The sequence below is a fragment of the Pan troglodytes genome, chromosome 7, assembly GCF_028858775.2.
Source record: "Pan troglodytes isolate AG18354 chromosome 7, NHGRI_mPanTro3-v2.0_pri, whole genome shotgun sequence".
Taxonomy (NCBI): domain Eukaryota; kingdom Metazoa; phylum Chordata; class Mammalia; order Primates; family Hominidae; genus Pan; species Pan troglodytes.
Genome location: NC_072405.2, coordinates 13550057 through 13563831, shown reverse-complemented (window position 1 = coordinate 13563831; position 13775 = coordinate 13550057). Strand labels below are relative to the sequence as shown.

Below are 13775 nucleotides of genomic sequence, written 5' to 3'. Positions count from 1 at the left end.
CAATGGGCAATGGGTAGAACTATTATTAATAGCACAAATCATTTTCTTCCTATACTTGAAGCCACTGAACTCCAACAAAATCCAATACATGACTCAGACATTTATTTATTTATTATTTATTTTTAGACTAATGGGAACCGCATGAATTCTTTCTTGGTCTTCCAAGAGCAAATGCCTTTTATGCTTGATCCGGAAAGAATCGTGTTTTGGAATGTCAGATTACGAATATACATTTTAACCCTCATCAGACGGCTGGAATGGTTTAATCCACAGTTCTCTAAGACAGTTACTTTAAAATTACTTTTCCAAAGTTCATTTCATTAGGCATTATTTAGGTGCTCCCAGATGAAAACTTCAGAGACAAATAAAACCACCCATAGTAACTAGGGTCATAGTGTCACAACAAAACTTGTCAAACATTTCATTTCTAAATGTCTTTTAGTTTTTAAAAGAATTTTTGTGATATAAAACACAGGAAATGGATAAAGTATACTAACCTGAAATTTACAGCTTGATAACTTTTAAAAATATGGATTCACTCATGTAACCAGCACCAAGGTCAAGATCTAGGAAACATTTTCAGCACTCCAGAAGGCTCCCTCGTGCCACTGCTCAGTTCACAGCCTCAAACCCCTCCCACCCGGAAGACATTATTCTGACTTCTATCACCTTTAGTAAGTTTGGTCCATTCTTGAGCTTCATGGAAATGGATCATCTATCTAGTAAGCACTCCTAGGCTGTGGCTTCTGTGACCCAACATGATGTCTGTGATGGCATTCATTTGACAGCGATCTATTATGTTATTTGTTAAAATGGAACTGCAGAGCATGAGCTCATCATACCAGTCTCCATGGAGAAACATTTAAAAATCAAAATAATAATTCCATTGTGAGAACAAAACTAGTGAGACTACTGACCAAAGAATCTGATGTTAGCAGGTTCAATCTGAAATCACATAATTGGCCTCAAAACATATTTCGAGTCTTCCTGATGTGGACAGTTCAGCAGATGTTATAGATTCAAGTCAGGAGGTAAGGGAGGCTCTTTTATGGCACAGTGTAACTCTAAATGCTGTATCTCTGTCTTTATCTTAATGAATTCCTTCTTAGAGTGCCATTTTCTGTAAAAATTACTTTAGAATGAGGAATCCTATAGAAATAAAATGTGTGCTTGCGCTTCATTTCATGGCCAAGTTGTGCATGTCGGTTCTTACTCCACCCTCTCCCCCTCCAATACATGAATGACACACCCTGAAAAAAAATTCGACAAACTCTCTCCGAAAATGACTTGGAAACATCCCTAGAGCTGGTATTTTGTAAAAAACCGTTTGACGTAACATATATTTTGTAGTAAAATACTCTCTTATTTTGGGTTAGGAGGTCTTGGAAGACATAATTACAAGTTCAGTGATTTGCCCAAAGTCATAATCACCATGTGCAGTTCACAGTCTCTCTTTCCAGCACAGTCAAACTATAATCATCACGGAACACAGTGCATGTGCTTTTAGAACATTTTTGCTGGACTGCTGGCCACAGACAGAAGTAGAACGTGTTTATGGGGTTTTCTATGGTCTTCCATAATAAACAGAGGTCCCAGCTTCACTATCAACATTTGAAATGGCAAATGGTAAATATGTTGATTCGTACTTGTTACACTTCCTACCAAATTTCAGATCAAGAGATGAAGATAAAAGTTATATTTGGAAAACAAAAAGTTATACTATTCTCTGTCTTGCCACATCATCTACGTATTGAATATTGTTTTGCTTTTGCTCCATTGTTTCTTATCTGAAAACATTCTACTGCTGATCAGATCTAAAATAAGGTTAAAATGCTTAAAATATATTGCAACTTTAAAGATTAAGGTGCAAAACATAGCCCCGTTAAATAATCTGTGTTTCTAATGTGAGTTATAAAAAGATTGCGCCCTTTCAGCTTCTGCAAAGCCCAGGCAGATGTACAGCTCCTTAAAGTCCATGCACACAGGGGGTTTAAATTATGTAAATAAATACGAAAATATGAAAAAACTCGCAGCTTGAAACACTTGGGAGAATGGGAACTGAACCAGAGGTCGAAGGGACAGATCATCTCATCCAATGTAAGGGGTAGATTATCTTCCTAAATAGTTCAGGAAAGCATGAGCTTCAGCGGTTACGAAATCACTACATTAAAAAAAGCTGCACCTACAGCTTTATGAACACAAAAATCAAAGAAGAAAGAACACATTTCTTTTATGAAAATCCCCTGGCCTTATATGACAGCGCTCTTCCCTATGGTTTGGGCGGGTTTATTCCGCAGATGGGAGCTGGATGCTCCCCACCACCCACGCACATTGCCCGTCAGTGCGTTTTGCTCACAGGAGTCTCAAGTTGCTGGAGAGCACGGAAATGTGTGTTTGCATCCATTTACTCTAACCCAGGAAAGCACAGAGAGAAGGGTGTCCAGGCAGGAGACGAGGAGCAGTTCGTTGGAGAGCCATCACCCATACTGAGAAAGTAACTGTACAAACACATTTGCGGACGGCGGGTCAGTAGTGCATCTTCATGTACAGAAGATGGCTTGTGTTCCCGCTGAGTCTTCGTGTAAATTAATCCTGTGTATTTTGAGCATCTTCCAATATTATCTCAAAAATTCTATCCACTGGAATTCTTTCAACTTTTTGGGTGCTAGCAGAAAGAGGAGATAAAGAAGCAGAAAGTCTTGGCTGGGGGTGGAGTTGGGGGGGTTTCTGTCCAGAGGCAGTGGGACCCGGCAGGGCACGCACAGCCCTGCTGTGAGATTTCTCAAGCATTCCCATCAGCATTCCCAAGTCCGCTCCTCTCCCTTTTTAAAACAGAAACAACACACGCTTCCTGCCGGCCTTATAAAGGACAGCAAAAACTAGTTTGCCTTGAAAATGTCTTCTAGAAAATTATCTAAATTTAGAAAATCATCTAAGTTTCGCTAGCCTTTTCCCTTTTCTAGCCATTTAGGATAGTCATTGTGACCAAGTAAATTCAGTTTATTGGAAAAAGAAAAAAACTGCCCACTTCAGAGATGATCATGCTACCTCCTCCACAGAGCTCCACCCAGTATTTTGGCAAACCCATGTGACACAGAAAGAGACAGCAAAAACAGGGCAGAGAGGAGACGTAAAAGGCCATCAGTATCTGTATACTTCATTGCAAAAATGAAAAAGTAAGAATGTTAATGCTCCTCAGACAGCACTTTTTTTTTTTTAAGATAAGAATAGGCATATCAGTACAGCGATGAGAGTGCTGGATGGGGCGTTGGGAGACCAGGGTTTTAGTTAGTACTCTGCTACCAGTTAGCGCTGTGACCCAGGTGCTAGCGTCCTTCTTACTGTGACAGTCCGACAATATTACAGGGTCTAAAGTCTCCCGCCATTGCCCACCAAGCTTTGGAATGTCTATTTCTTAGAGAACTGAAACACACACACACAAGCTTTGGAATGTCTATTTCTTAGAGAACTGAAACACACACACACACACACACACACCCCTACCTCACATGTGTAGGCAAATGTATGCATATATGTCTCTAGACAGATATACATAAGATTCTATTTGGCACAGAAAAACACTGAGACATTTTGTTACATTATTATTTTTTTTTCTTTCAGTGTGCCTTAAATTCAGAAAGGCAAGAACGCTCTAGTTTCATTAAAAAAGGAAGTTCCTGGTATATTGTAGCCTAAATGCATCAATGTCATTCCTAGAACTAAATTTTAACTGCTTCTATTTGTAATCATTTATCATTCAGTACTTTTTTTTTTTTTTTTTGAGATTGAGTCTCATTCTGTCACCCAGGCTGGAGCGCAGTGGCACGATCACGGCTCACTGCAGCCTCAACCTCCTGGGCTCAAGCAATCCTCCCACCTTAGCCTCCTGAGTAGCTAGGACCACAGGCATGAGCCACCATGTCCAGCTAATTTTTAAGAAAATTTTCTGTAGAGATGGAATCTCGCCATGTTGCCTAGGCTGGTCTTGAACTCCTGACCTCAAGTGATCCTCCTACCTTGGCCCCCTAAAGTATTGGGATTACAGGAGTGAGCCACTATGCCCGGCCCTACATTCAGTACAGTTTTAAAAAGAAAATAGTTTTATATTTTCTTCTACCTCTGTAGGGAAAACATCACTACTATCTTCTAAGCTGAGAATTTAACAAAATATCCCAAAAAACAGACGAATGGCAGAAGTCTGCAGAATAACTCAGAGGCCACCAAGGACCTGCCGAGCGTCTCCGCAGTCGCTCTGCTGCTGCAACCTCATCTCACTCCTGCATGACAACCCTGGCTTTGGTTTCCTGTCTCCAGGCCTGCCCTGCCCCAATCTACTAGAAATATTGTCTTTCTCAGAGCATTGCTTTTCCTATCCTCTCCTCTCCAGCGCTGCTGACTGGGGGCTATAAATACAAGCTCCCCTTCCACGTGGCCCCGAGTTACCCACTAGCCTGTCTTTAGCCACTGCCCACAGCCTGGGGCCCATGAGACTTGGGGTGGGCACTGACTTTCTCTAAGTCTCATTTTTCTCCTTCATTAAAGGGGCCTCAAAGCATCCCCTGCTGTGTCAGGGAAACCCTCTGGTGCTGCTCAGAATTCACCCTCTTGTGCTGCTCGGAATTAACCCTCTGGGCCCAACTTGCTCTTCAGGACATCTCAGAGACAGGCCTTGCCTCAGGCCTTCCCACAAACCCCCAGGCCATGCCTAGGGACGTTGGCTCCAAGCTGCCTCGGGACACCCATGGGACACACCTCGGCACTCTCTCAAGCACAGCTCCAAAACCTGGGTCATGAATGCCCACTGGGCTCCACCTGCCCCCAGGGGACAGCAGTCCCCATTCTCGCCCCAGGTGGATGTTCTGAGACACTGTCCCAGGGCTCCTTGGGAGATCCTGTGGGGCTTCTTACCAGCCAGCGCGGCGGTGGCCGCCTGAGTCCACGTGTGCGAACCACCCTGCCGCGCCCCTGCCTCCCGCGCCTGTCCGGCATGGCTGCGCTCTGGGACCACTGCCTAAATAAACTTCCTGCATGCCTGCCTTTGTCTCAGGCTCTGCTTTTGGGGAAACCCAAGCTAAGGCAGTGTGAGAATCTGGTGAGACAGAGGTACACACACATACACACAGAGAAGCATTTTGTCATTGTAAGCTGCTGTAACTATTCTTGCTGTGTATATATCTATATATGCAGACGTGGCCTGACAACATCTGTTGCACTGTATTTGCTCCTCATCTTCCAGGAATCTGTGCAAGTGTCAGGTATGCATAACGTGCCATGAGGCTGCACGCTCACAGACATCTGGTAAATATACATGTGCCCTACAAGACCTCGAAAAGACACTCGTGTAAAATGTGACACCTTTTGCATATGAAATGCCCAAAGAAATTTACATGAGGTTACTACAGCAGTCTCATTAAACTTACATATATTTAAAATGCCTGCTATTGATGAGAAACAGCCACTTCATCAGTAGAAAATAACTGGAACATTTTGAAGGGAAAAGCACATTTCCTTATCAAATTTTGGAGTAGTGGTAAGGGAAACACACAAAGAGGTAAAATGATATGAATATATGTGGAAAAACATATATTCAAATATATGTGAAAAAAATTAATGCAAAGAATATGCAGCTGCACTCAAAGAAGAGCAAAGCGGATAGGATTTGCCAGAGCACAGACATTCTGGTACACTCAAATTACTGTAGGGTGTATCTATCCACAGGAGGAGAGGCATGGACTATTAACGTTAGAATGCCACCAGCTGAGTCCCACAAACTTATTTCCTACTACATCTTGGAGTTTATAGTGGCCAAAAGTGAACTTTCAGTCTCTTATACTAGCGAAAGTAGGAAAGGGGTTGGTTATCTAGATACAGTATCAGAAAGTCACTCATAAATTATTAAATGGCCGGGCACAGTGGCTCACACCTGTAATCCCAGCACTTTGGGAGGCCAAGGCAGGCAGATGGCCTGATGTCAGGAGTTTCAGACCAGCCTGACCAACATGGCGAAGCCCCATCTCTATTAAAAATACAAAAATTACCCAGGCATGGAGGTGTGCGCCTGTAACCCCAGCTACTTGGGAAGCTGAGGCAGGAGAATCGTTTGAACCAGGGAGGCAGAGGTTGCAGTGAGCCAAGATCACGCCGCTGCACTCCAGCCTGAGCGACAGAGCAAGACTCCGTCTCAAAAAAAAGACAATAAAAAATTATGACTAGAAAAAAGCAAAAAGGCTAGATCAGAACAGATCCATTTCAGGAAGTGCTTAAAAGACCCTATGTGGGCAGGCGTCCACGTGGTCAGGGCAGGTGAAGGCAAGTGTGCTCCCTAAAAGAAGTCACAAGACCCACTAGGAAATTGGCACCAGAGGCCAGGCTTCCCTCCCTCGGCCTTTAGCTTTTGCCTCAATTTCTAGGGCCTTACACTGAACGTGAAGAAAAGGCCAAGACTATAAAAACAGTCAACAGATGGCAAGTAGCTTTGGCATGGGCTTTTCTAGGTTCTAGAAATTCAAATCTGGCATCAATATATGGAGAAAACTTGCTTCCCACGTCACAGGGCATGTGAACATCACCTCTCACTGTGGGTACTGTGCCTACCCCCCAGGCTCTGGCGAGGGGTTCAGGAGGACAAAGTGCTGCCCAAAACCCGCATCTCCCAGCCCTTCCCTCTTTAGGCTCAGCCTCTGCCATGAAGTACTGCTGAGTACACAGCTGCTAAGGCAGCAAAATCTCCAGAATAAACACACACACACGCACAAGCCCAACTCTAAAAGGAGGGGGAGGAGAGCCCAGTTTTGCCACTTTTCTGTCTGGAGACCTCAAATGATGTTTCAGAGTTTCCTCATGACAGGGAACCAAGAACATTAGGTCAAAAGCCTCCCAAATAGAATATCCCTGGATTTAATAATCTTACACTCAAGTTTTCAAACTAATTCTAAGAGTGGATGTTTTGCTTGTTGTTACTAGGGTGTATATGTAGAATGGTTGCAGAGTTTGAGGATTCTGTTCACTCTTCACCAAGCAAGCAAGAACATTAACCTATTGTCTGTGGAGATTTAAAATGAAACGACACAAATACAAAATGGTTTTGATATCAAAAGGAAACACAAAAAGAGTATCTTTGCTGAGGGCATGCAATGGGGGATGGCGGGACCTGAGGAGGAAGAGAAGACTCAAGGAGGAGATACAAAGGCGGCCATGGTATGAGGCCGCTGGGCAGCTGGGACAGCCAAGGACAGTGCGCGCCCAGGTCCGAGGCCCACAAGATCAGGGGCGCCAGTCAGGAGGCGGTGTGTGTCTTAAAAAGAAGGAATCTGGACCTTATCCTCAGGCAAACCTGCAAGGGAAGAAAGTGAGCTGCGGTCACCAGCTTTGCATGTGGATTCCTGACTCTGACAGTGGGATGAAAGGAGAGCAGCTGGGGGATGCGTGGCCAGCAAGAGAGAGAGAGGACAGTGGACCCTGGGCGGGAAGATGGGATCATGGGGGGTAGAAAACGTGTATGTGTGTGTGTAAGACAGATGGTTGCAATATCTTATTTCTAAATAGAAGTGGGCAACAGTAAAATGTTTCCAAGGAAATCTCAAATTATTTGTGAATTTACTAGAAAAATTCAAGGGTTTACTAGAAAAATGGAAGGGCTGGGTGGGAAGATAGATGGATCATTGGGATAGAAAAACGTGTATGTGTGTGTGAGAGATGGTTGCAAAATCCTATTTCGAAATTGAAATGGGCAACAGTAAAATGTTTCCAAGGAAATCTCAAATTATTTGTTAATTTACTAGAAAATTCAAGGTCTTTAGACCCTCTGATTAATTAGTTTTTGTCCACCTTAAGTCACTCAGATGGACAAAAACTAATTAATAAAAAGGTCTAAGGACCTTGAATTTTATTTAAATAGAAAGGATCTCTCAACCAGCATCTACAGTTGGTGAGAAATCAACATCAGAATCTCCAGGTTGGGGATAGTTTTCATATATTATCTATGTTTTCCTTTACTGAGCCAGTTTCAAGATTACTTTTCTTTTGGTATAAAAAATAATGATGACAATCTTGGTGAGAAGGAAGATAGCCAGATAAACTTTTAAATGTGTAATCAATCTGCCATAGTTGCCTCACAAATGGACCTATTTTTCCTGTCAAATTTGATCATTCAAAACGTTGTGGGAGTAATAAAAAACTTCAGAACATATTTTGCACTAATATATATATATATTAATGTAAACATATATATATATATATGTTGCATTAAAATATTTCATTCTGGTTGCTTGAGTTTCGATGCGCTGCCAAGTTTTAAAGACTATGTCTGGGGCGCAACTCTTTTAGCAATCAAATAACACTGAGCAGCAAACCATGCAGCTAGAAGGATCGCTGTGGCCCTCAATGTTAAACTTGCATAACTCACTTGAGTTCTGAGAAAGGAAGAACAGCCCAAGGCCCCACACTTTGCTGACTGTGTCAACCATCAAGAAGAGGACAAAATGAACACACACTGTCCTCGCACACATATACAGCGGGACCTATTCAGACACGTGTGCCGACAGATCACGCTCATGGCATAATCCTCCTCAGATATGAAGTCGATGGCAAACATTCCTGCGAAACATGAATATGTTTCACATGCTATGCATGTGAAATTGGAAAGAGCCGGGTCCCCTCCCACGGGAGGTTCAAGTATCTTGGAACTGTTTTGATGAGAGCAGTTCGGTGCAGATGACAGGGATGGGAAACATTCTCCAAAGGCAAGTGGAGTTTGGTGCTGCCAGTGGAGGATGGCTTATTTACTGGGTTGGCTTTTTTTTTTTTTTTCTTGTACTAAGACTTCCTTATACTTAGAATGGAATTTCATATTTCTGGGCAGGTTTCTATATTTCTGGGTTTCAGTCACAGCCAGTAAAAATAAGAGAGACACTAAACAGAAAGACATTCTAGGACAATAAACTAGAAAATAACTAATTCATCAAGGTCAAGAGACAGGGAAATTTCAAGGTCTGTCTATCCAAGTGGATGAGCCAGATGGCTTTGTTTCTAGGTTTGTTCTCATTATCCTTGATACGTGGTGATTTATGGAAAGGCTACATTAAATGGGAGATCTTTATTTGGAAATGTTCATTTTTATACTATATGATGGACATCCATAGTCTTTCTGTATCTCTAAAAATTACTACTAATCTTTGGAAGAAAACACAGATTCTTTTGTCAGGATGCTCCCAGAAGATAGAATTGGCATTGGTCATCTTTAATTCTGGGCTTTTCTGGTGGTAAAAATGGCCCTCCACTGAGGGGTGGGTGGTCTGTCTGTTTTCTTAAGGCATTGTGAAGCCTGGAATTGGAAGGCATACTCAAGCCAATTTTGAGATATATCACTTTTGGCTCTTAAAAGGCTGGAAAAGTATGAAGCGGCCTCTGGGTTGAGCTAACATTTTGCTGAGGGTCATTCCAGTGCTCAGCCCTGCATCCACCTGTGCTGATGTGAGGCGCCTGGGATACCGACACAGCGATTCCCATACAGCACAGGCAGTGCCGGCAACCAAGAAACAGTACCTACCATTACTGTGGCTGTTCCTGTCGCTAGTGTTTCTGGGGCTACATATACAGTGTTCTTCCTTGTTTTTAAAGAGTACCTGACTGTCACATCATATACTTCTCTTAAAACCTTAATTTAATGACTTCAAGAGTAAGAACATAAGTATTTTTATTTTTAATTTTAATTTTTTTCTTTTTTTGAGACAAGGTCTCACTCTGTCGCCCAAGCTGCAGTGCAGTGGCACGATCATGGCTCACTGCAGCCTTGCTCTCCTGGGCTCAAGCAGTCCTCCCACCTCAGCCTCCCCAGTACCTGAGACTACAGGCTCGCACTACCAGGCCAAGCTAATTCTTTTTTTTTTTGTATTTTTTGTAGAGATGGGTTTCACCATGTTACTCAGCCTGGTCTCAAACTCCTGAGAGCAAGCAATCCTCCTGCCTCGGCCTCCCAAAGTGCTGGGATTACAGGCATGAGCCATCACGACTGGCTCAAATATCTTTTTAAATCAACACAAAATGTCTACTACTGCACATTTTTGGTTCTGTTCCATTCTTCTCCCAAAGACTTCAATTAATTAGCAATGCAGTCAGTATCACACAGAATTTTCTTTTATTTAAATGATACATGCTTCAAGAGCTGTATATATTTATAGACGCTATATACATATATGCTATATACCTATCTGTATATACACACATCATGTGTATTTGTAATCTGCTTTTATGTAAGATTAACATAAATGGACACACATTAGCTCACCCACTGTGAACGTATACTTAGTCATCCTGAATAGCTAAAAAGTAGCAATTTAAAAAGGATCTTGCATTCTATTCTTTTTATGTTTAGAAAACAATACGGCAGGTTAAGAAATTTTATTTTTTAAAATTGGGCCTGTATGTCTTTCAAAGTTCCTAAGTTTAATTTCAAATTGGAATTTGACTTTAAGTTTTCAATTATAAACAATCCTCTCATATCTCTGGAGAGTTGCAAACACATCTGACTCAGTAGCTCTAGAAATGGGGGAAGGCAGTATTAGAGGATTCATTTTCCCTCTCTGGTTGTATGATTTAGAGTGACAAAATACAATAATTTTTATTTAGCTCTTAAGTACTGAAATCAAGAAGGAGGTTAAGACTTTTTATTTATACCACTTTGTAAATTATTATTTCTGAGTATGGGCTTAAACTAAACTCCAGCTGGAGTCTATCTCTATAGTTCCAAGCCTCCCGGAATGAAACTTTTTAAATATTATCTTGGCTGGGGTGGTGTGAGGAGTAACTAAGACAGTGCCTCTGGGTGACACACAGCTTTAACTGCAACCTCAAAAATTCCATTACTCCCATGGCGATGAGCGGAGGGGAGAATTACGAAGTGCTATTTATGGCTTCTTTTAAATAGTTTATTTCAATCACAAAAGTTACAGTTTTATAAAGGCAGGGGAGGAGGGAGAAAGAATGAATTAAGAAAGATCACACACACTAAAAAGCCTGAGCTAACTCTGAGAAAGGGTTAGTAAGATTTCAGACTCTTCACATTTTATGAAGCCTATAATAGAGATGGTTGCTGGCCTGCCGGGTATCAGTGACTGATTTTTTATTTTTTAAAATTTTTAAAAAGTTTTTAATATTTTAATTTTTTAAAGTAGTGGTCTACTCTGTTTTGGTTCATATGGAAAACTAAGGCTTCAGCCAGATGTGGTGGCTCACGCTCGTAGTCCCAGCACTTTGGGGGGCTGAGGCGGGTGGATGGCTTGAGTAACATTTCAACACAATGATTTTACACATGCTTGGAGCTCTAGTACAACTGTCCCTTGATGTCTGTGGGGGACTGATTCCAAGATCCCCGAGAATACCAAAATCCACGGTGCTCAAGCCTCTTCCGTAAAACAGGGTAGATCTGCATATAACCTATACACATCCTCTCGTATACTCTAAATCATCTCGAGGTTGCTTAGAATACCTAACACAATGTCAATGCCATGTAAATAGTTGCTATACTGTATTGTTTTGCAATTTTTGTTTTTTATTGTTGTATTGTTATTTTTTTTTTTTTAAATATATTGATGGTGTGGTTGAACCCGTAGATGTGGAGGCCACAGATGGAGGGCTGACTGTGCCTCTCATGCATCCTGCTCATCTGACCCATCCAATATCCACGGGAGAACGACTGCCAGGGAGGCAGCCTTAGTGACCAGGCTGAGGGGCATGCAGGGAGCTGGGAGCTCAGAGAAGTGGGGCAGAGTCGATGGCGAGGGGGCATCGGAAACAGGAAACTTATAGTTCCAGCCTAATCCTAAAACCATCTGATACCAGTCACAAGACACAATCTATGAAATGCATCAACAAAGAAGCTCTAAGAGAGAAACTCTACCCTTCCCAACCTATTTTCCTACTCTTAAAGACAGAAAGCACAGAATTATTTAGTGGTTAACATTTTGGGGGAAATCATGTCTGATGACTGACTCCACGAATGGTTTCCCTATAAAGAATTCTAAGTTTTTAAAGGAGGGCACCAGAACCAGTTTTATAATCATCTTTCAATTATTCAATGTAATAAACAATGTTTGTTACACTATGTGAAAAGGAAGAAAACATGGTTTCTGCACTCACGAGCTTATACTTTGGACCAGTGAATGGAATAATGGTTCCCATCATTAGATTATTAAAAAAAAAAAAAAAAAAAAAGAAGAAGAAGAAAGGAAAGTAAACGCTAAGTATCTGGAGTTACGCATACACAATGACTTTAAAAGCACAGCTTAACCCCTCTTTAAGACACTCCTCTGACCAACCAGAAACCCTGTTTTACATATGAGGAAACTAGGGTCCCAAAAGGTTAAGCAACTTTCCTAGAACCAAGACTATAAAGCAGAGGGCAGGCTTCCCTGGCTCCAAGCCCAAAGGCTCTTCCCACGTACTGAGTTGTCTTGCAGTTATACATAATCATATAATTTTACCGCCATAGACAGGGATAGCTATCCCAATGGCAGTGAAATGAGCTTCTTCCTTCTCTTGTGTTTCAGTTAATGCTAAAATTAGTCGGCGTGATCATCATCTTTAGTAACTGAGGGAGAGAAGAACCAGCCCATGGCACGTTAGGTGATAAATGGACCAAGGTGGGATTAAAAGTTTGCTTGATACATGAAATGACAAAACTGTGAAAAATGCATACATGTTAGGAAAAATTTAACAGGTCGAATTAACTCAATACGGAGGAAGGTGGGGAAGACCCCAGAGAATGTGGAACTGAGTGGTGATTCCGTAGGTTAAAAGGAAAATCAAAAGGCTGCTCCTCTCCTTGTATGCTGTCTTAGAGTGTCTTCTCAAGTCTATGTGGAGAAACCAAAAGTCTAGAATGTGAGAGAAATAGTGATGCTTCTTTGTGTCAAATTATCATTTCCTGACTGCATGGTCAGAGTTGCAGCTGGGTAGGACAGACACAACCCCACAGTGGCAGCACCCAGCAGTCCCTGTGGCTGCCCTCACCACCCTCTGTGGCCTGCCATGACATGGACTTCTAGAAGAACACAGAAGCAACCAGGAGCTTGTCTCCCTCCTTTACATGATGTGACTAAGTTGCCAGATTTTGCATAAAAATAAAATCACACTGTATTTTCCTAATGATAAAAAAAAATAGTAAGATTCCAAAAGGAAGGCAAGGTACAAGTCTTTTAATAGATTTTTTTTTTTTTTTTTTTTTAAAGATAGGGAGGAGATGACAAACATTTAGGAATCAGGTTTCCGGTCATTTGACTAATGACTGCCTTCTAACACTGTTCTTTTCTAGCTTGAGAATTATATCCAGGACAACATGAAAAAAGAAATGGTAGAGATACAGCAGAATGCAGTACAGAACCAGACGGCTGTGATGATAGAAATAGGGACAAACCTGTTGAACCAAACAGCGGAGCAAACACGGAAGTTAACTGATGTGGAAGCCCAAGTAAGTAATGCCACATAAAGCACACTGTGTCTCTGCAGCTAGAGACTAGCACTCAGTCGCGTCAGGAGCTTCCTCAATGAAGGCATGAGAAACTAAAGAAAGCACCACCACAGGAGAAAAGGAATGAATTGATAAGAAATTAAGGATGTATGGCTGCTTATGAATTAAAAATCAGTAAATCTGTTTTTGTTTTTAATACTGAGTTTAAATTTCATGTGTTTTATCTACTGAAGACATGTGAGTCATTTTCATGCCACGCATCCCAACCACTGCAAGATGAATACCCCCTCTGTCTCCCTGGTGCTTTCTG

General features: G+C 41.8%; 2 protein-coding genes across 11 annotated transcripts in view; one reads left to right on the top strand and one right to left on the bottom strand.

Annotated features, from left to right (window-relative positions):
- MCPH1 (microcephalin 1) overlaps positions 1–13775 on the bottom strand; it is a 253530-nt gene that overhangs the window by 112114 nt on the left and 127641 nt on the right.
- ANGPT2 (angiopoietin 2) overlaps positions 1–13775 on the top strand; it is a 61786-nt gene that overhangs the window by 18287 nt on the left and 29724 nt on the right. For 2 of the 4 annotated variants that reach the window (XM_001145488.7, XM_009454782.5), the window contains exon 2: positions 13310–13465. The exons of the other annotated variants lie outside the window; for them this stretch is intronic. In XM_001145488.7, coding sequence (XP_001145488.1) covers positions 13310–13465 — 156 coding nt within the window. The remainder of the gene's footprint in view (positions 1–13309; positions 13466–13775) is intronic. 4 annotated transcript variants of the gene reach the window in all.